This window comes from Pimephales promelas, chromosome 22 (assembly GCF_988280905.1).
Source record: "Pimephales promelas chromosome 22, fPimPro1.hap1.1, whole genome shotgun sequence".
NCBI lineage: Eukaryota > Metazoa > Chordata > Actinopteri > Cypriniformes > Leuciscidae > Pimephales > Pimephales promelas.
In genome coordinates, this window is record NC_142790.1 from 18,223,348 (window position 1) to 18,247,188 (window position 23,841).

Genomic DNA, 23,841 nt, shown 5'->3' on the forward strand with positions numbered 1-23,841 from the left:
TAATTGTTCATTTGTAATTTATTTATTTGTTTACTCATCACTCATCTGTTTGCAGATAGACACCATCGTAATACTGGGTGGTCTTGGAGGCCGCTTCGACCAGATCATGGCCACAGTGGAGACCTTGTTTCATGCTCAGAAGATGACGGATTTGCCTGTGTTGGTTATACAAGACCGTTCTCTGGCCTTCCTTCTCCAAGAGGTAAACACTTCTCTCTCTCATTAGCATGTGCTAATCAGTGTTTGCGCTTTTGACATCCTGATTGCGGCACTTAATGATCAACCGTGATATTAAGCAATTAACAACTGCAGAGACACTTTACTGTTGTTTTCTGTTTGTGCACTTTTGATCTGATCTGAATTATGGCTAGATATTGCCTTATGCATTGTCAACATTTTCATACAACAGTACTCTACCCGAATATAACAAATACAAGCATGTGAGAGATGCTTAGATGTTTAGAGATGGTTATACAAAGACCAATTCAAATTTGCACAATAACACATACAAAGCCCTTGTTTTTAAGTTTGTAAGACATTGTAATCTTGTTCGACTAATAAGAAAACCTTACGGAATTCCTCTAGCTGCATTACTTTACATTTCTGGATGAGAACATTTAATCAAGCTCTACGGCTCATAGAGAATACAAGACAGTGAGCTGATTGTGAGACTCTGAATATTGTAATGGGCCAGAAATTTAAATGAATGCATCTCAGCTTGCATAAAAATGTCCTTGACTGTTTCAATTCGACATAAAGCAGACTTATAAAACACGAATTCACTTCTGTGCAGAATTCATTTGCTGTTATTCTTGGCTTGATCAGAATTAGCTTTGAATACTCAAACTTTGAAGTTTGTACAACTCACTTTAAGATTAAAATAAAATACCGCATTTATAGCATCTAACTTGTCAAATTGAGTAGGTGGTAATTATGACTTATTTTGGAAGCTTCATCATTCATCTTACTTAGGTGCATATATAGACAAAACTCCACTTTATAAATGTGATAATTGAAATAATCACAATATTGAACTAGACTGATGTTTCTAAATGAGAGCTGAGAACCACATTGCAAATGGAAGGTTGTCAGTGCCTCTGGATGTGAGAACTTTGATTTCTCTCTGCTGGTCTGCAGTGGCGGATCATATCTGTGCATTTGAAGTCTCTCTTGGCCTAATAATGCTAAATCTTAAGATGGTGAGTGCTAGTTTTGTGCTGAACTAGTTGTTGGACTTTTAAAGAATATACCGGTCACACTATTATTCCACTCAGGTACAATGATTGCGATACATGAGCTTTCAAGGACTCATACTGTAGACTAGCATACTATATTCCAAATGTTATCAAGTCATATAACTTTGTGTGAAGACGACAATTTTTTGTAGTTCACCCAAAATTTGTATGACTTACTTTCTTCTATGGAACACAAGAAAGGATGTTTTGAAGAATGTTGGTAACCTTGTTCCATTGCATATATACACTGTATGAGAATGTTTTGAGTAGGGATGGGCAATGATTAATCGCATCCAAAATAAAAGTTTGTGTTTACATAATATATGTGTGTAAAATTAATTTGTAAATTTAAGAAATATGTGCATGTATATATTTTATATATATTTATTCACAATTAATATTATATATAAATGTAAATATTTGATATATTAATAACACATTTTTCTTAAAAATATACATGCATGTGTGGGTATTTATATATACAAATTACTTATACACACTACACACACATATATTATGTAAACACAAACTTATATTTTGGATGCGATTAATCACGATTAATCGTTGCCCATCCCTAGTTTTGAGAAAAGTCTCAAGTTAATATTTAAGTGAGTGATTTATACATATCATACAAAATATCGCCCACTCAAATACCACTCAAATCAGATTTAAACTATTTTTATTGGGTTTTTTTTTTTATTAAATTCATTAAAAATTATACATTTTTAAATTTAAAAATTGTATTCATAATTTATCTCAACTCATCCACCATTTAGGGGAGCTCATAAGTTTTCAAAACAGAGTTTCACCCGCATATTGTGACCTTCTCCTGCTCTTTTTCTCACACTTAACAGGGCAAACAACACCGACTGAATGTGAACACCGGTTTGGAGGGGAAATGGTGTAGCCTGGTTCCTGTGGGCTGCCCTTGTCTTACCACCACTTCTGGGCTTAAATGGAACTTGGGTGAGTTCTGAGTTGCATGCCTATAGGCCAGAGGTCTTTCCACCCACTCTCTCACCAAAACACAGACATCCCTGAGAACCGTACCCCAGCCTGTACCGTCCTCTGTGCACCATTTACAAGACCCTGTCCTAGATAAGAGACATTTATTACCCCTGACAGCTCAAATCTCCAGCAAACTCTCACTGGTGTTACAGTTGATGCAGTTTGTCATGCCTAGATTTAGAAAGATCTCACATTTGCATCATTGTATTTTAGCTTCTCAATGGCGTTTGCTTTTGAATTGTTCATTTGGTTTCATAAATACACTATTTCCACCCTGGATTGCCCATTGATGGGATGGCTCTCACAGATTAAACTAAACTTTGGGGACATTGGTTTCATACTGTATACTAGACACACTGCGCAGTGCAATCTATCATCACTTTAACATTAGACAGTTCTTACCTTTTTGAATTATATAAGGGAACATAGAGTAATTTTTGCTCTTCTGATATTAAATGTGAAGTTTGTAATTGCTTCATGACCGAGATCACCAAAGTATTGCAGAAAATATTGTTCTCATGAACACTACCCTCATCTGCCATTATTTAGAGCCGATATTCTCAAATCTGGTTTACTTTTCTGCACTTTTTAATGGTGTTCTTTCACTTTAATTTGGTTCTCTTGGTTCTTTTAGGCCTAAACAAGTAATAGAAAATAATACATTTAGTCCAGGTTCGCTTAGCATTTATACTGTCATATTGTGACACAGTACCTGTCCTAAAGATTGAAAAAACGGCTTTTATGATGTATATTTTACGACGGAACTTGTCGAGCATCCAAAACAATGCTGTGTGCTGGGCTAAATGTGCTTACTGTATGTGCGTATATATGATGAAGCTGACAACTCACAAAGAGCTTATAAAATGTGTAAAAGAGTCAAAACAGCGGCAGAAATCCCTTTGTCATACACAAATGATTTGCTGCGAGGAGCCAAGGTACTGATCAATGTTCCCTCTACTTTTTTTTTCTTGCTGAGCAAAACTTTTTTCTATTGAGCGGACATTTTTCGCCACCTGAGCAAAAATATTCTTTATACGTGACCTGCACAGCATACCGTTCAGTACAGTTGTAACTTTTTAATGTGTTATATCTATTTTATTTGACCCTTGATGTAACTTGTTGGTATTAAATCATATTTTCGAATTAAGAAGTCACTAAATTAAGCACATTTTAGTTTACCAGATTTTTTTTTTTTTTACAGTGCCGTTAACTGCACAGTCTTTACCAAGAAATCCTATGAAAAATTATTTACAAAATCTTCTGCAGGACAGTTCAATTCTTTACAATAATAGAATATTGTATGAAAGAAAAGTAAGCTGTTATACTGAGATGGTTTGGGAAAACCATAAAGTGTTTTTGTACAGCCAATTAATTGTGTACAGGAAGCATTAAACCATCAAAGTTAAACGATTGTTTATTGCTTATGAATTTCCAAAATGTTCTTTTGCAGGGGGTTTTTAATGGCAATGAGCCCTAAACAATACCCTTGTGAGATTCTTATTTAGGCTTATAATATAATAAAATATAGGCCTAATATAATATATATAAAAAACGAATGCTTCGATTTGTTTACATATATTATTATAATACGAAAACAAACTGAAGCATTTAAATAGATCTAATAGCTAAATATTTTCAAGGAAATTGAATGTGAACTCTTTTATAGTAATCTAACCATGCCTAAAACTCCCCCACACACAAAAACATCTATTTAAACTAATGATGTATTTTGAATTTGCACGCGGGTGGGTGTGTAATTGTTACCGTTCTGTGTCCATCAACCATTATTTCCACCACTTTAATCAAACCACTCTTCTTTAAAACATTATAATGTGATTTTATTTCACGTCTTTTTGTTTCTAGTTTCCTCTGGTATTGAGCAATGGTCCGCACACACGACTCACTGCCAATCACTCGTGCTCACATCATTCTCTTTCTATGAAACCTGTAAACTGCATTCAACAGTTTTCACTCTATAGCGGTTGACCAGAGCACTGAAATTATTTCTCACTTAAACTACAATCACATGCACACATGCGCAGCTTAGATAGAACATTGGTACTGATGCCTGTACAGCACTGTGATGGGCAACATCGCGACTATGATGAGAGAAAAAAAAACATTTGTTTGCAAGTTTGTTCTTTTCAGCGGCCTCAGTCTGCTTGTTTAATACGCATCAGAGTTCGAATAGCACCGCATTAACAGCAATTGCAGCAGTGTTCGTTTTAATCCAATCAAAAACAAGTGTGAACACACCCTAACTCTAATCCTTACTAAACACACCTGAGCAAGCTCATTACGGGCTTGGACAGTAAGGGCTGTGTACGAAATCGCCTGTTGTACACTTAAATAGGGTATTTAATTTGAGGGGACAGCCATTTGTAGTGTGAAACCATTGTGGACGTTATTGAGTGCACTCATTTAATCCCATAATGCACCACAATAACAAGTGTACACTCGTTAGAGAACACTCTACAGCTACCGATCATCATGCACTGTTGAGGTTGTGCCGAATCAATTCCACAGTCTCGCCAGAAGATGGCACCCGCAGCTGAACCATTCATCCAACCATTTTCCAAACTGCTGGTCCAATGTGGGTGCAGTGTAATAGCATACAGATATAATTATGATTTATGCATGCTAGTAGTATCCATGACAGAGTTCAAATAAATATTTTCATTGCTACTGGTGTTGCCAGTTTGCAAGCACAGCTATGCATGCAAAAAGTGGCAGCCCTTCCGGCACACTTCGCTCACTCATTTTCATTCACTCCTTCAAGTGGACTATATTATTGGAGTAATGTAGTGAATAGTGAATGATAGTATAGGAGGGCGATTTCAAACACATTTAAGGTCTTCGGGATTACTAGAAAGTTACCAGGCAGGTGAGTTTGATCAAGGTCTGAGCTAAACAGAGCGGAAAGTGGACCTTGAGGGCCTGAGTTGAGAACCACTGGTTTAGACGAACAGATGGTTTGAAGAAACTGTGCACTTAACTTTTAAGGATCAACTTTTTCTTTGAAACTGAATCAAACTTTAGTCATGCAAGAGCTTGTTTTTAGTCTCTGTAGTGGTTATGAAGGGCTGTAGCTCTGAGTGGGTGATAGTGGGCTGCCTCCTACGTGCATTAAATGTTAAAGGTGTGCCAAATGATTGCTCTGACTGAAGACATTAGAAGGAATAGTAATGTAGCCCAACTGTTTGCCTTTGATCTGCTAATGTGAGCTGTCAACGAGAATAATCTCCCGTAAGTTTTCTCTGGAGGCTAGGCTTGTCGTGAAAAAGCAAGCGCCCTTCCTCCTGTAAAGTCTTGCAGAGGGCACAGGGGCTGTTGTTATGCTGGGACTGAAGTGACAGATACATGACTGAGAAGTTTAGCTTTATTGTGTCAGCGTCCTAATGTTTCTGCCAATGGTGAATATTCCACTGGATTGTGATGGATGGATAATGACCTTTGACCTTGACTTAAAAACAATCAGATTTAATATGCTTAGGGGTGTAGGGATATTGAAGGAGTTGGAAATCTGAAACATATTTATGGCCCAGAAATCATGGGCCTCTACGATAAGTTTTAAAAGGCATCATGGCAATATAACGTATAACGGCTTATTGGGAATACGTGCCTCATATCTACATTTTTGTACCAATACAATTCACTGCAGTTTTTACCTCAATGGGCAGTAAAATATCAACAACTGTTATGATTTTTTTCAAAAATTATAGAGGCAGATTATTATTTCATTGCACAATACTATGTTATAACCGAACCTGAACTAACTACTAAAAACTGGCTCATTTTTTTATGATATTTCTGATATTGTAAACTTTCTTGGTAGCTCACCTGGTACAGCAGGTACAAAACCTGTAAAACATGAGTGATGATTAAAAAAAATTGTAGAAGCAAGCTAAAATGGCGTAATTGCTCCAGCAAATGCGTTTTTATCTTGTGTTTGCTTATGGAAGGATTTAGTAAAGGTGATATGTTATATTCAAACATGATAAATATTAACCTTTAGCACCACAGTTCGGACATGTAGGCTAATGTAATTAAATGTTAATGTAATTAGATTCACATTAATTTGTATCTGATAAAACTGAGCATGATGTTGCCATACTCTCTACGTAACAAATAGGTTGTAACCAATGCCGTCAATGTGCGGATGGGCTCTCCCGGTATTACATGAAAAATTGGGTACATTTGTCTGACATTGTACAGTTGTCTGACTCTGAGATGGCGAATGGGAACATGGTTTGTGTAACATTAGCAACACATTATTAGCTGTTTGATAATGTAGTCCAGCCAAAGGCTAATCATATTAATTAGCATTATGTGTCTGAGCGATAGATATACAATACTCATTACCATCCTCTTACGTTTTTGGTTCAAACATATATGGCTGGATTAAACCAGTATTTCGACTTGTCAGAATGCAGCATTTAATACAGTAAAATTGAGTGATTGGATCTCTTGAGTGTGAGTGAGTGGAGGCAGGACTAATTTGCATATTCATGCGATCGCGTATACTAAATGAAGCAAGGGTGTAGAGTTACATTCAAGCTATTTTAAGGCATGAAGATTTTTTTCACTAGAAAAAACATTTAAATATTTAATTTTGGTGATTTGAAGTTTAGTTTTAAGGGATACAATTATTGACGTCAGAGGATTTTTAAAACACTGACTGTTCTTCAAACTAGCAACATTTTCAAAGTGAGATTTATAGAAGCTGTATGACAGTTGGGACGGCCTCATACACACTTCTTAAAAAGAGTAAGTAATGAACACAAAAATGATATAACATGCATATTTGTCGCATCTCTTGGTGCTGTGTTTATTAGTCTCGTTTTGTCTCATTACACTCAGCTCTTGCCCAGACTCCCTTGAGCCTCGAGTGTGATAACGAGAGAAACATATTCTGAGACATAGTAATCACTTTTATAATTTCCTGTTTGATCTTGAATAAATCTGCCTTTTGGGTTTTTGAAATATCTAATACAATGGAGACATGTTTGTAGATATGTCCTATTTTTATTATTATTTAATAGTAAATATAATAGAAATATATAAGCATGCCATTTCTTTTCATTTTAGCAGATTATTCGTATTTGAAAATCCAGTTTTAGTGATTGACTCCGGATATCTTGTTTATAAGCTACGAGGAAGGACAGCTTTATCGATAACTGATAGCCTGTTAATATTGCTCTTTGTTCACTCTTTGAGAAAAAATATGTTTTGTGGAGTTAAGTTGGTGAATTAATGATCAAATCCTGATTGTTACACAAGCTTGTTCAGTCTGAGATGACTGATTATTTTTAGATTGTACTCGTGAAAACGTTTTACTTAATATTAGTGTTGAAAACAGCACAACTGCTGCTGTACTGTGTGTACTAAATGACTCTTCTCTCACCATTTAAGTCTTAATTATTCCCAATATTTCATTTATGACCACACAAGTATTTACTTAAACACTAGTGAATATTTCTAGATAACAAGTGCAGGAGTGTGTGAGTTTAGCTTTTCACAATAGCCTAAGGCTGACCAGTTAAGCTCGGCGTATGAGATTCCTGCTTGTTTTCACTGGAGTTACTCCATCTAGTGCTTCCTCCTGGGAAAAAGATCTGCCAAGACACTTAACCTTAAGCATCTTTCCAGCAGCTAGATGACGCTTAACTCATAAACAGCTCTCACACACACACAAGACACGGAATATGTATGTAAATTGAGAGGAGATCCAGATATGCGTTTATAAAACCTTTGGGAATATATTAACGAATGTATAACGGAAAAATTGCCAAGGTGAGGTTATCATGATGAGCTGCCAGCAAGGAGAAGCACCTCAACTCAACACTTGTTTATATACATGTATTACAGTTATTTGAAATAACAAGCCACGAAATGTCCAGCTACACACACTATAAGGGCACGACTGCCGTTTTCTCTGGAAGTGTTGACCTGCTCTTTCTCAAACTGAAAACTGAGAGTTTGCAATGTTATGTTTGGTGGTGAATGTAGAATTCAGAGGCCATTGACCTCATTCTGATCACCAATGCTCAGACATGAGAAAGACAAATGAGTTAATTTTGTGCTAGCCATACCATCACAGCAAATCTGGACATGATGCTTTGATGAGTGATATTTTCTTTTTTATAATCCATTTATTACATGTAAATAATGACGTACTGCAGTATATTTTGCCCTATTTTGGACAACATTTTTTTTTTTCTATTCTTGCAAAAGAACTGCATAGGATTCTTCCTTTAGGGGATTTTCTGTAGAGTCTTGTGAACTTCTGTGAAGTGTTTTGAGTTTGCTGCTGTTCAGCTATTAATGCTAAGCATAAATGAGCTTCATATTGTTGCATGTTCTATTAGCTTTGTGGCTAGGGAATAAGCAATTTTGAATAATTTAATTTAGCATTTTTGCTCAAAGCATGGTGACTTGTGGGGATGTGTAAATAATTGCTTATTAGAATTCATAACAGCTTTAGGTCTATTTAGTGCTTTTGATGTGCTGTTGAAGTAGTTTTGTTTAGTGTTTAACATTCCCTTTTAGCATTTTAATGTAGCTTTTGGTTACTATACAATAACAATATAAGGCTAACAATGCTAGTAAGGCTAATGCTGGCCTATACTGCTAATGCTAACTAACGTTAGCATGTTTAGTTTGATGTTTCTGGGAGGCATCATGCAAAGCTGTTGAATTTGCACAATATTAAGGAGAAAAATAATACCCATCAACACTCAAATTGACACCAAATTAATATGACAATTATTATAGCTATGACTACAAAAGTGTATCAATCATTTTAATAGTAGAATTATTATGGAAGTAAAATAATGCCAAATGTTTTACCTTGCTTGCATTTTAATACATTGTATTTTTAGGGCTTGCATTTTAATGGGCTGAAATTCTGTATGGTTGAATATTTAAGCTGTGAATATTTCAATTCAAAACATTTCAAACACATTTTCATTATTAAAAATGAAATAGTCCATATTCACCTTTCATATTTCACTTCCGAAATATTATAACTGTTTAAAAATACAACCTATAATATTCAACGGGCAATTTTCGGTCCATTTTATTTCGTTTTGTAAATTCGCTTCCACAAATTCAGTGGTTCAAATTCGGCACCACTTGACTTGAAAGTGGTGTGTATGTTTACGCAAAAGTCGTGATGTCATATTGCGCCTTTATACCGACATATTAATTAGTTAATTTGATAAAACCTGTGTAAGTAGTTACTTAATAACTGATATATTTTAATCAAATCCTTATATCCATTAATTCAGAAGACCGCGTGAATCATTTGAAAGTGAGAAAATGGAGATCTCGTAAATGTTTCTTGACAGAACAGAAGCATTTCTGCCACAGCTGAAACATTGATTCAGAGCTTTTAGCTGGAGTGTTGTTCTCTAGTGGACTTTAGGGTTTAGCCTCATAACGGCACTCGTTGGAACCCGTTCGATTCAGCTTTTGAAAAGCGAGCTGTGATATTGCTTCCCTCCTCTTCAGCAGCACCTCTGCAGATGATGGCACTTGCAACAGAAGCCCTGCTAACCTCTGACTGTGACACATCCAGCGCAAAGCGAGGCAGATCAGATGGTCAAGGTTTCTGGTACTTACAGGATACGTTTTTTGTGCCCACTGAAAAGCACGCTTTGTCTGAGAGATGTCATTGACGGCGGTGTCTTCCCAGAGGTTATGAGTAATTCATTAAAGGCCGTTTAATGGATGCCCACATGGTGGCCCTGAGTGATTTTAGAACCTCGGGCTCTCATTCTTGGTTATAGCGGCAGAATGGGATGACTTTACGGCCCATTACTATTGTGCTCCCTTTATATTGCTATAGGGGTAGATATCAAGGCCAAATATTAAAGTAGTTATCAGGCCATGGAAGGAGCTGCGTTTTGAGGGGGTAATCATGGCATCATTTTGATTTTTGACAAGAACTTCATAGCACTTAAAGGGAGTCTCGCTAGCACCCGAAGAGACCTATAAAATGTAGATCGGCTCAGTAATGTAATGCTGCATGTACTGTTCAAATTCACTCTGAGCCTTGTTGTTGCACCTCCAGATCATTCAAATAAAAAGCGTTCTTTTGAGTTCTTAAAGTCACATGACAGGTAATGAGTTTGGGGTTATTTTGAAATCATTCTAATATGATGATTTGGGGTCAGTAAGAATGTAACATTTTATTTTGGGGGGAAATAAATAAAAAAAACATACTTTTATTCATCAGGGATTAATTAAATTGATCAAAAGCTACTGTAAAGACATTTATAATGTTACAGAAGATTATATTGCATATAAATGCTGTGCTTTTGAACTTACTATTCATCAAAGAATCCTTAAAAAAAATGTACACAACTGTTTTCAACATGTTTTTTGAGCATCAAATCCACATATTAGAATGATTTCTGAAGGATCATGTGACGCTGAAGACTGGGGTAATGCTGCAGAAAATTCAGCTTTACTATCACCGGAATAAATGACATTTTTATATATATTAAAATAGAAAATTTATTTTTATTAAAAGTTATTTTAAATTTTAAATTTAACAATATATTACTGCTTTATTTATTTCAAATAAATGCAGCCTTGGTGAGCAGAAGAGACTTCTTTTAAAAACATTAAAAATCTTACCGAATGAATTTTTTGACTTGAGCATAAAGTAACAACAGGAACCCTTTAAGATTAAAATATAAAATCTTGCTGAAAACTTTCTGCCCCCAAACATGTTTAATATATTTTAATAATAGAAAAAAAAAACATTTACAGCTGTTGACATTGTTGAGTTGTGTTTGTATTTGTGTTTCTTTGTTGAGGAAGGATGAAATCTGGTAGTGGAAGCAGAAAATGAAGGGATGGAGACAGACTTCCTTGTGTTCGTGTGAATCTTTAAAGGACGTCACACTGTTCTTCTCAGAACGCCTCAGCTTGAGTTTATGTAACTGGCGGATGGGCAAAAGCTTGACATTTCAACCATTTGAAATCTAATGCCACTAGCTGTTTCTGGTGAAAGTAATATGACTCTCTTTTCTTTTATCCAGTCCTATCGTGGATGATGTCATTGATTTCCCAACAGGAAACCGTGTTACAATCATAAGTGAAATTACCCTGAACCTCTCAGCAGGGTGACGTAGAATAGTTGTAAAGGGTGTTTTTACGGAAGATCGGTCAACGTGAATATTTATTGTGATTACTGTGGTAAAAGCGGGGCATTTATAGCTTTGCTGTCAGATTTCAGTTATTACCATAAAGACTTTTGAAGGACAGAATCTATTTAGTGTTTTTCTTTTTTTTCATTGCAGGTAGATGAAAGGGCAGCTTGTCTCCTTTTTGCTTTTATTCACACTCTCTCTCCTTGCCTTTTTGCTTTTATTCTCTCTCTCTCTCTCTCTCTCTCTCTCTCTCTCTCTCTCTCTCTCCACTCTCTGTTTTATTTTGTTCTTTAACTTTTCCCTCAGCCTCCCAGTATCTCAAAGAAGAGAATAAACATTGTGTGAGGGAAGTGAAGTGAGTCCTCAACAGGAAGCATGGCTAATTAGCAGTTACCAAGAGGTCATTGCAACATTTGACATCGATAATGCAGATGTAAAGATCTAGAGAATTTAAATTACACACAGTCACACGATGACTAAGAATAATATATTAAGAAGTATAAAAAAAAAGAATAGAACATATATTTTATTATTGTGGTATTTTTATTTAACTGGTTGTTTTCTGCAATGGACATTTTTTTAAGCAGAATAAAATAATTATAAAATATGCATTTATTTGGTTATTTTAAATAAAAATAATTGCAACTGAAATATTTATTTGATCTTTTTTCAATTATCTTTTTTTAATTTAGTTAGTTGGTTAGTCATTTTAAATCAATATTTTCAACTGAATGATTACTTTTTTCAGTTATCTATTTTAAGTTTCCCAAATCTCCAAACTGCACCGGCTTGTATTTGAGACAGGCTTCTATATGGGACAGGCCTTTAATTTAGTGTTGAGATGTTGTTCATTGTTGCGCAGGCTCAAACTTGACGATGTAGATGTGATGTGAGCAACCTGTCTGACGGTTGTACGTCTTCTAGTAGCTGTGCCAAGAGGAATCTGTATCATTCCCTTCCAAATCTTGCAGAGACGGAGAGCGTGAAGAAGACCTGTCTATGAGCTAGCAGCAGGATCAACTTTATGACTCTATGGGCTTCTCCCTTGAGTTTATGCCTCCACGTCACTCGATTTACCTCGAGCTTCTCCTCTTGTCTATATTTTAATTTCTCTACTGTGTTGTGTTTCTTTAGAAATAAACAATGGACAAATGGAGTCTTTAAACACCTCAGATGTAAAGTTATTCGCTGTCAAAGTGACGCCAAAATGAATGGGAGTCAATGGAATGCTAACAGCAGGTGAAGGCTTGCTAACCAATGGCGGCCTCCGGTGTATCTTCAGTTTCCGGCTGATGGATTACCCCCTTGAATACAACCCGAAGCTAAAAAACAGCCTCAATTTTTGACCGGCCTTAATTATCCAAACCTGTTGCTCCACCAGGCGTGTAAAAGAGACAGGCATCTATTTGGGACTTGGCTATTATTTGAAGTTTTATGGTAGCCTAGTAAGTTAGTTGGTTTTTAGTTTGTTGGTTTGTAAGTAGCCATGTAATTAAAAAAAGTGCAGTCAGCTGGTTTATATTCCCTATAGTATAAAAAAAATAAACTAATAAAAAAGCAATATGCATTTATTTAGAAAGCTGTACTAATAAATAATAAAATATTTATTTGCAGTGTAATCTGACATTATGTGCGTTCAGCTGGTTTATATTCCCTTAAGGGAGCTTTCAGCAGTATAAAAAAATAATTTGGTATTTAAAGAAAAAATCAACTCAAATCAATATTTATTTATTTATTTATTTGCAGTGCAATAAGACAATCTTCAGGTAGCCTTTAGCAGTATGAAAATAATTAAACTAATAAAGAAAATCAACTATCAATATGCATTTATTTAGTAAGCTGTAAAATAAGGCGCAATGTACAGTCAGCTGCTTTACATTCCCTTCAAGCAATACAAGACACTTCTGCGTTGTGTTGTCAGTGGAATATATATGGGGAAAAGAATATATATATATATATACACATCTTTTTTCCCTTTCTTTTTTTCTTCTTCCCTGACACACAAGATATGATGCTAAAAATAAAATGGGCATAAAATATGTAGTGGGCAGGTAAAAACCCTTGACCGGGCCAGTGAGTTATTGTTGAGCCCTGCCTTCCACACATACATTTACACAAATACAACCTTTGTTTACATGACAAGAAGCCCATTCTCTCCCTGCTCGAGTCGCTATGCACAGCAGTTCATCTGTCACCCCTTCTAGAGCAGAAAACATGGAGATTGTAGGTTGAAAGTCGTGAAGCGCATTCGTGTGGAATAATGGCTCTCAGATACCTCTACTCCATCTCCGGCAGATCGACCAGCATCAGGGACTGACCGCAGAGAGGAAAACCATGCAAACATTAGCCATTCCTGTGTAGACTGGCTGGAAACATTAGTATAGATGTACGAGGAAATTGAGACACATGGGAGCCGTCTCTGAATGTGTGCAAGCTCGCACGTATGAAATGAGAGAGTGTTGGGGAGGAAATAGAAGCGAAGGCCGTTTACGATGGAGGATTTATATTCTCCGCACAGATGGACACACAAACAGATTTTCTCACGGCATGCTGTGGTGATATTTTACCAAGACGAAAACCTCTGTTTTTGTAGGTGGGAGCACTGGAGATTTGCAATATCTCCATTGTGAGAGTGTGAGATGTTATACTCTGACACACACACACTGATGTATCAGATGTATTATAAGCAGAGCTGTAGTCTAATCAGTCTCAATCGGCCAATTTCAGCAAATTTACCATGTAAGTGCTTGATCATGCCCTATCAAGTCAGCTGTATTTGTACAAGTAACTTTATGCTTACTTATTATGCTTTTTTACAATTTCAACTTTCTGTTTGAGCATTAAAAAGATCTGCAAAGTTACAAAACACAAAGTCCAATCAAAAGGGAGTTATTCTATTATTGTAGTCTTGAGTTTCCTTCTGGGAATGCACATGTCACAATATTCCTCATTTAAATAATTCCTGCCTACGCATACACCGAAAAGGGGGGGGGGGGGGGGCTGGTTGGTTAAGGGGAGTGACATTTCCGAAACATGCTCAAAGCAGTTGACCAATCACAACACACTGGTCCAGCCGACCAATCAGAGCACATTAACACTTTTCGGATTAAGGGGATTCATAGACAGGAACGAAACAGGAGTGTGTTTCCCGTACAGCGATGTAACTCGCTGCTTCACTGCCATAGTATGATGCATCTTTAGAGAAATCAACTAGCTAGTTGCGACTGTTTCTCGAAGCCTTTTGTTGCAAAGTATCGTTCAACCAAGTTGGTTTCGCACATGGTGGAGTAATAACTACTTTTAATGAAACTGTTTGAGATCCAAATAACACTAGATTTGTTACTATAAATTACAAACATGTCATCTGAGGACTGTTTCAAATTGTTCAGTTGTTTTGCTTTATTACCAGACTCAATTTTTGGCTCGTTGTTACATCGTAGAGCACGTTCGCACATGCGCACTCTTCAAACACGGTACTTTAACTCTTTTGACGAACTAAAAGACGTAAGTTACATTTGTATGTATTCTAAATAAAAGGAACGGGTTGTACTGAATGTCAGCTTGCTCATTTTGCTCAAGATAAGAATTTATTGCATCCAAATGTCATGCAATATTGAAACTATGCCTCTAACCACAGGCCGAGAGCTGTCGTTCAAACCACACAACTTTGCGATGCTGTTTGCGAATGTTCGTTGAAACGATGTTTTTGGGAAACACTGAAAACACAGTACATATATATATACTTTATAAGGTCATCTCTTGAATTTAGACTTTATTGCTCTTGGGATGGACAAGAAAACGCAGTGTGCTGTTACGCTCTCTGGCTTTCATCCTCTGATGTGTCCTCTAAAAATAGTCCTTTTTTTGTCAATACAGGCCAAAACAACCCAACTTCATTGATTTTATTGTTTTGTCTGCTGAGAAAAGCTGAGGGAGCAGATAACAGCAAGGTTGGCCTTTGATACTTTATAGTGCGATCTGACCAACAGGTCCCGTTGAGACCGAGCGAACAAGTATAGGCTATAGAGTGTTTTTAAAAGGGTCATTTGAAGGTTTTCTTTTAGGGTCGTGGTTATAAAAGGCTGGTTGTAATCTCTGTTTCTGACATGACGGAGGTGAGCCTCTTTCTGTCTCTGACTCTTTTCAGTATAGTCTGTGCTCCCTAAAACTCAACCCATACTTTGGGAATTGAGAAGCCGATTAAAGACGTTTTCATGGATCAAATTATGCTGATGGGTTTATAGGATTTTGGAGGTAAAGCAGGTTTGCTGTAATCACCCTACAGTTGGTTGACTTTCCAGGTCATCTGTAAAAAAAAAAATTTAAAAAAAATAAAAAAATAAAAAGTAAAATTCAATATTTTCTAATAAATGATCAAACTGCTCCATATACTTCACTTCAGGCTCCACATGGAGATGCTAATCAAATGCTGTCATAATATATATGAAAATTTATGGAGTGCAGATCAAAGTCAAACCCTGGAAAGGGGATTGTTTTTAAGTAGTCTCATTCCTTTTGATTTTAATTAAAAACATCTCAATGCCAAACTCTTTGGAAATCACATTCTGCATAATATATTTGAAAAAACATGCTCATCTATTTCTAGGATATTTTGTTTATTTAGAATGTTGTGAATGTTTCTAATTTTTAATTGTTTTACTTTGTGTGTGATTTATTTCTGAATAATATTTTTATTTTATTATTTATTATTTTATCCTCTTTCAATGTATTTTTGTATCACACTGTCATTGTTTTTTTTAGTTTTTTAGTTGATTTTAATGCAAATAAAAATGCCATTTTATGTTTATATTTTTATTTTATTTGGATATGTTGTAATTTAGTTTCTCTTAAGTCAAGTTGACTTAATATTTACTTCAGTTTTCTATTTCAGTTAAAAAAAAATAGTTTTTGTTTTAATTTTTGTTAACACAAATAGCACCGTTAAAATTGTATTTGTTGAATCAGTAAGGAAAACCTGTTCAGTCAGAGAGAAAACGGTCATAAATCACTTGATCTGAAATCCTGACCTTCCCGCCCAGAGTGATTGATATAAACAAATGAAATTGGGGAATTGATACAATGCCGTTGGTTAGACCAAGTAGCTCTGAGATGTTGGTCAATGTCATTAGCTTGCATGGGTGTAGGACACAACAGGACAAATACTAGTTATAACAGACAAAATAAACCAACCGAAATTACATGTCATTATTTTGTGGCACATCAAATCTGGGGGAAGCTGTCGTAGATGCAATTACTTGCGCTCAAATGGGCTTCCCACTGCACAAAAAGCTTCTTTTGAGGTCTTGAAAGATGTCAGGTCTCTTAATGGAACAATGCCTGACAAAGCGTCCTGCTCTGCATTCTCATTTGCATATCAGAATGACTGTGAGTGTGCAGGGATAGAGCTTCAATTCCATCAAAAATCGGCTGACAGGTTTTGTTCAGATCAGGAAAGAGCAGACTCTCTCTCTCACTCTCGCAGTGCGATGACAGTAATTCAAACTGGGCTAAATGCAATCCAACATTATGCTCACTGTTAAGGTAAAGCGAGCATGACTCAGCAGGTTTTTAAGCACACCATAACTCTGATTGTTAGAGCGTCTGGGAAGCAGGCAGAGCTTTTTAATATTAAGCTGTCAAACGGATAGAGGGGCGAATCCAAGAATGACTTCAGAGGGACTCGTGCTTGTAGGAGTCCCAGAAGTGTCTTTTCCCATTTCGCTAATGTGCTCCTTAGCCCTGTGAGAGACAACTTCGTTGCTGTGAATTTTAATGATGCTTTTAGGGGTTGGGAAATGTCTAAAGATGGGGAAAAAAACACGCCATCTGAGGTGCTGTTAGACTGGATCAAAAAAAAACAATGGATGTCAAAAGGCAGTGGAGGAATCTGAGCCTGGGGCTGAAGAACATCCTTTGAAATTACAAATATGGGCTGGTTTGCACGTCTGTGTGCGCAAGCTTTGGGGGTGTTAGTGGTTTTGTGAGTTTAAAAAACGGAACAGAGACCCTTTTATCCGGTTCAAGACATTTAAAACAATCACGGGAGTCCTCCTTTCATAAAAGCACTTTAAATGACATTGACGTCCCAGAGAGTAAATACTCAAGTCTAGGAGCTGCTTGAGTGCTTTAGATTTGGAAAGGTTCAGAACATTCCCATTTGGCAATCATGATGTCTTTTCACTTCATTGTGACGTCATCGCTTGGAAGTAATGAGGTGGATTAGCCAAAACACATCCATCTCATGCCTCAGTCACTAGCTGTGTCTCATTTCGAATGCTGCTTTTGTTGGCCACATACGTCATCAAGGCTGCTTCATTTCAGTAAACTGATTACTGCATTTCAAAGGCATGAAGAACAATGTACGCTTCACTGGGTAAAACGGTCAATTTTATGATTATTTTTCCAAAATAAGACATCCTACCGTCGGTTTCCGCACCATTGGCTTTAGTCGGATGCTGTCGGCTTAGTTTTCTGAAAAGGGGCGGGGCTACATAAGGTCTATAGTAGTTCTCTCAGTATATTTTCCTGCTTTTTTGTGCTTAGCCAATCACATGCCTGCTTTAGGCCTTTTGGTGTGTTCAAGCGCAGCTTTTTGCCTCAGACAACTTTAGAGGTTGTAAAGTTTGGGATCAGTAAGATTTATTTTCATATAAATGCTGTTCTTTTGAACTTTCTTTTTGAATCTTGAAAAAAAAAATGTATCACGATTTCCACCAAAATGTTGTAATGCAATAATATTATTGCATATTTTCTGAAAGATCATGTGACATTGAAACCGAGAGTAATGGCTGCTGAAAATTAAGCTTTGCATTTGTAATTATATTAAGATAGAAACATCTATTCAAATAGTATCAATTAAATACAGTCTTGTTGAGCATTGAAGACTTCCTTCAAAAACATAAAAAAAACGTACCAACCACAAACGTTTGAACAATGCCTTGCCTTGGTAACTAAATGCCTTGGCAAACCACCTAAACTCCTCAGTATTTTCTAAAGAAATCAAGTTAAATTTTTCTTCATCTTGATGTCAGTTTCAGTTCTTTTTCACCTTAAAAACTATAAAAGCATTCTCATTCTATTTCTTTATGTCTGTAATTTCTGTGCCATCTCCTCAAAAGGTCTTGTTTCCTCCACCAAATTGCAAATGACAAACTTGTGATTTTTCCTCATCTAAAGACATTTTCCTTATAATGAATTAGTCATTTTAAAGAACAGCTGAGTTCAGGATGATAGCCTTTAAATCTATATTTACTAGTGGATGAAATAGACTGAGTCTGCAAGGTTCAATAAGGTGTTTTCACTTTAAAACTCCATGAATGTGTAACCTTGGCTCAGCCTGCACTCTTCAGGCGGTTCACTTCAAAAGGAATGAAACGTTTTCATTTCTCTGAATGATTTCAAGCTGCGTTGCATTTTCTAGCTTTTATTGTTTTAAATTGAGGCTCTTTATGGCGGGTGTTGCTGAGACGCAACTCCAGCACCTCTGTTGGATGAAATGATGTAACTGCGTGGGTCCAAACTGTCATATTCCTATGGGAAAGGCAGAAAGCAGAGCCTCTCTCATCTGAAGGTCGAATAAGCATTGTGTCGTCGCCTCATCCTTGTAACCTCCCTCCAATGAAGCCATAAACATTTAATAGAAGCGCTATCAATGCCCACCAGATGGCTCGTACAGCAGCACACCTCACCTCACACGATAAGCACGGAGCAAGACGAGTTTTTGGGGCATAAAAGTACAATTTTTGCTTCAAAATTATCGACTGTGACTCAGCCCCATGGCTATAGCATGTTTTCGACTCGGTTCCTCTCTGGGACTCCGTGTAATTTGCTCAGTAAATATTGGGTACTTAAGCAAAGTACATTGGTTCTGGAAATGCAATTACTGCATGCAAACATCATTGTTATCAATAACAGCGACGCATTAATTTCTGCTCCTGCCGCGGAATCAGATATCGATCAGAATCGAGCTGAGGAGATTGCTAATGAAGTTTCCTGGATGCTCTGGGGATCCGCTTTGTGTTAACTGTACAAACCTTAATATTAGGCATGCTAATATTAAGGCGGAATGGTATCCAGTTGGACGCAAACATTTGTTCTCCCTGATGGTTAGACAAAAGAAGCAACAACAGCAAATAGCAAACTTTTTATTAAATAGCAGACTTAGTTGTGTTTGCTAAGGTTATTATCACTGCTACTGCTCAATCTTATGGTTAAAGATTTGGAAACCTAATTTAACCTGCACTGCACAGTTTGTGCCACAGATATGAATGAGACTTTAAATTATGTGGCTTGTTGGTGTGGAATATTACGTTTCTAGCTGATCAAACTATCAAACTTGCACTTTGTGGATGATAAAAAAACTATATATATATATAAATATATATATAAAACAGGGCCGAACTGGGACCAAAATTCGGTCCTGCATTTGTGGTATTCACCGGATGACGTTAAAACAAAAATGTCCCCAGAATCTGAACATTATTTTTTTTCCACTGAGACACACCATACAAGGCAGCAATGACTTTCACACTGTAGTCTATAGGCATACACGACACGTCACGATATAAGAATGAGGCGCAGACTTTTTGCGTGTAGACTTTTTGACAATTCCGGGTAGATTTTCCGTTTGGCGAGTAAATCTCAAAAGGCTATCCATCCGCCCCACTGGCGGGTGAATGTTCATTACAAAATAGTAATGAAATAAAATGTTTATTACAATTGCATTTTATCTGCAAAATATCTGGCATGATGGCTATGGACATGACGCAGTTGTTGTGTTTTGCGGGATGGGAATTGAATGTGACAGGGCGCAACTAGGAGCAGAGAGAGCGCGCGCACTCACTCTTTCTCTTTGGAGCCAGGCGAAAGTGTAAACAAGGCTTCACCCATAAGAAGGCTTCACCACCGTCTCCAAAGCGTCTTCTTGCCTGACTTTGCTTTTTGCTCTCTCTCCCCGCACATATTAATTAAATCGACACGATGGTAAAAGATCGGACCATAGTTTCATGTGGAGCATTTGGATATATTTTTTCCTGCATTACCGCTGGGTGAGAATTGTGCTAAAAAAAATCTTCTCTGAAAAGCGTTCCCACATTCAGCGAATAAGTTAAACCACACTTTAAATTTTTTTTTTTTTAAATTAAAAAAAAAAACTATCCAGTGATGAGATATTTTCTGTGTTGACACAAAACATGTTGGATGTCCAAGCTGCCTGCATCACACAACGCGTACGCATCCGATGATGACACGTCCAATTCGCGAACTAATGACTCCTTACCGATTCATTTTAAATGAATGGTTAAACAACTGATATTTCCTTTTACTGTCTATGGATATTCCCAGTCCTTCAGTTTCTGATCGGATTAGTCAGGGTATATGGAGTAAAAAAATAGGCAGAGTAAGACTATTTTTTTAATATAATTATTGATCAACTCATGGTTGTTGTAAAGCGATATATAAATAAAAAATTGATTGATTGATTGATAATTATAGTATATTATTATTATTGCATACATTTTATTATTTTATTATCTTTATTTTTATTTATTATTTTATTTATTTAATAGGCCTAGGGCCTATACAATTAATACATTTAATTTGTACAGAACTATTTTCATTTTAAATATTATTTGAATGTGTGTAAATTGTGTAATATGTGTGTATATAAAAGTAAGAATGGAAAATAATAGACCAGAAATATAAATGACAAAACATTTTAAATATAGCCTATATATAAATTAATGTATATGTGACACAAAAAGGCTGTTTATTATTTTGGCCGGTAAAAAAAATATGCTCGGCTGGTGGATTTTTTCATCTACCAATCCCCGTGGCAGGTGAGCCAAAAAGTTTATTTCGGACCCTGACAGCACACACGAGCATTGCACAGCGGCCAAACACACACGCACACGAGCATGGCACAGCGGCCAAAAACACACGCACACACGACAAGAGCATGGCACAGCGGCCAAACACACGCACACGAGCATGGCACAGCGGCCAAAAACACACGGACACGAGCATGGCACAGCGGCCCGACGCACACAACACAACTGCTTAATAAAGAAAAAGCACCATGACCAAACCACAACATAATATATACCGTATTTTCCACATCTAGTGGATGCATAACGCAAACCCAGTCGAATCGTAGAATACAGACTGCAGAATCGTATGCGCCTTATTATCCGGTGCCCCTATAATCTGCACCGGATTATGTGGCGCATCTTCAACGAATGACCTATTTTAGACAAGTTTTTCGCCTTATAGTGCGGAAAATACGGGTATGATAAAAAGAAGCATGACCTACCTTATTAGATCAGCAGCCGTTGCATCAGCGCGCTCTTCTCCACTACCATTTCAATGACGCAATCCGTGTCCAAAGAAACCAGAGTCTCTTTTTTCGATTGCCATCAACATAAAGGCTTCAAGATGCTCCTCCGCTGTGCTCCTTAATCGATTCTTGGTGAATTTTAGCGTGGAAAAGCTTCGCTCACATGCAACGTGTGTTAGACAGAGTTAACAGAAACAAGTCCGATTAGATGTTAGGAGTAAGCTTGTCCCAGTGCGTAGCCAGGCTAGTTCAACCTGTAAGGCCTCGGGAGTTGCTCTGCTATCGTGTCTGATGATCAGTTTGGCGCTCAGGGCATTGAGTGCGCCTGCAGGTACAGCGTTACATTTCAAGTCATTGAAATTCTGTTTTTAGCAAAACGTCGGGAAATACTTTCAATGATGGTATCCAGAATGACATTGTGCACTTGTACCTCATACTTGCTGTCAGCATCTGATATGGGTGTGTCCTGACATTTTTTTGTCTTCTTTGGTCTCCGGTTTGGCACCGCATGTTCCACCTCTGCGTCACACACATTTAATTCTCCATTGGCCCAAAATGCGTCTGTTGCTGTCTTTACCCCCTTAAAATCCCTTGCATATTTCTTCAGATTGTCTTGTGTGCTTGTGACAAAGCGATGGGTCGTGAGCAAATCCATTCCACTAGTTTGCAAATACTTGGAAAGTGGAATTGTTTGTTGGAAGATGCGTAAAAACGCCTGGGCAGTGAGGATGGTTTGGTATTTCAGCAGAGCCTCTGCATAACCGTCGGCCTTCGCACGCACAGTCGGCTTCATGATGTCTTTCTCGCTCAGGGCCTTGAGTGTAACAACAAGATCAATGTAAAGAAATTCTTCTGGGTCCCCAAATTTCCCAAACACTTTTATAAGCGCTTAGCGCAGCGTCTTTGGCCCACCATCGGGTTTCAAGCCTGATTCGGTGGAGCACTCCACCTGATGATACTTAAGCTTCGTTTAGCCGTAGTCACGTGACGTAGGTGTTTTGAATCACGCTTCGGATCAGTGTTTCGAATCATCTGCGCTTCGGGATCTCGCAAAGCTTCGAAACGTCTGTTTCGCGTCAGTCATCCCTAAAAATATCCCGTATTTTTACGCTCTGGCTGTGTTAACTGACTCAGAAAACGCAACTATCTGTGTCTGTAGAACACTCTTAATAATATTTTAAGATATTTTGGAGATATTATGTAGTATGTAGGCTACATGGAAGCATACATTTCAAGCAAATTCATGATAGATGTTTGGGTAAATATACAGGAATTATTTATGGTTCAATATTCATGTACACATCAGCCTCTCCGCCACTGCATGCATAGGCTATCTATGTTCAATTTCCTGTATGTTTACATGAAGAGGTTTCAATGAAGTCGCTGTATAATGTGACTTGGCACTAAGTGTTTCACTCGAGGCTGAGAGTTTCTGCTCACGTCTGTGTGCACTCACTGTCTCAAGGCCCATCTGTCCACTTCTCAGATCCTGCCACGCACACCTCCACAGCACAGTTTTCATCTGCGTTCATCACACTGTGGCTCGTCAGCATACTTCTGATGAAGAAAACAGTGAGAGGTCAGGGATCTCATTAAACCACTGCTTTGATGAAGACGGCTGAACTGACTTCCCTCTTGTTGGGGAATTTTCCACAGTTTATTTTAGGCTACCACAACAGGCCATATAGATACACAATCTATGTGTGTGTTTATATACATATATAAGAAATTAATAAATAAAAAATTAAATGTAAAGATGAATACTTGATAAATTTATATTATATATATTATATATATATATATATATATATATATATATATATATATATATACATTTTATTGTGATTATCTGTATAAATATAATGCATACATAGTATATAGTGTTAATATTATTTATATATTATTTACAGTAATGACAGCTTATTTATTATTTTATTTTATGAATTATTTATTTATTTATTATTTAATTGGGATTAGTAGGTAAATTGTTACAATGCAAAAACAATGTGCTGGCACTAAAGCTTAATTTTATATAATTATTTAGTTAATAATTTGTAATTGTAATTTTATAATTAAAAGTTTTAATTTGATTTTGATAATTTGA

General features: G+C 36.8%; 1 protein-coding gene across 1 annotated transcript in view; it reads left to right on the forward strand.

The window, feature by feature from the left end:
• The window catches only part of tpk1 (thiamin pyrophosphokinase 1), a 60,090-nt gene that overhangs the window by 32,338 nt on the left and 3,911 nt on the right, over positions 1 to 23,841 (forward strand). The window contains exons 7-8 of the mRNA XM_039666813.2: positions 56 to 202; positions 2,090 to 2,201. Coding sequence (XP_039522747.2) covers positions 56 to 202; positions 2,090 to 2,201 — 259 coding nt within the window. The remainder of the gene's footprint in view (positions 1 to 55; positions 203 to 2,089; positions 2,202 to 23,841) is intronic.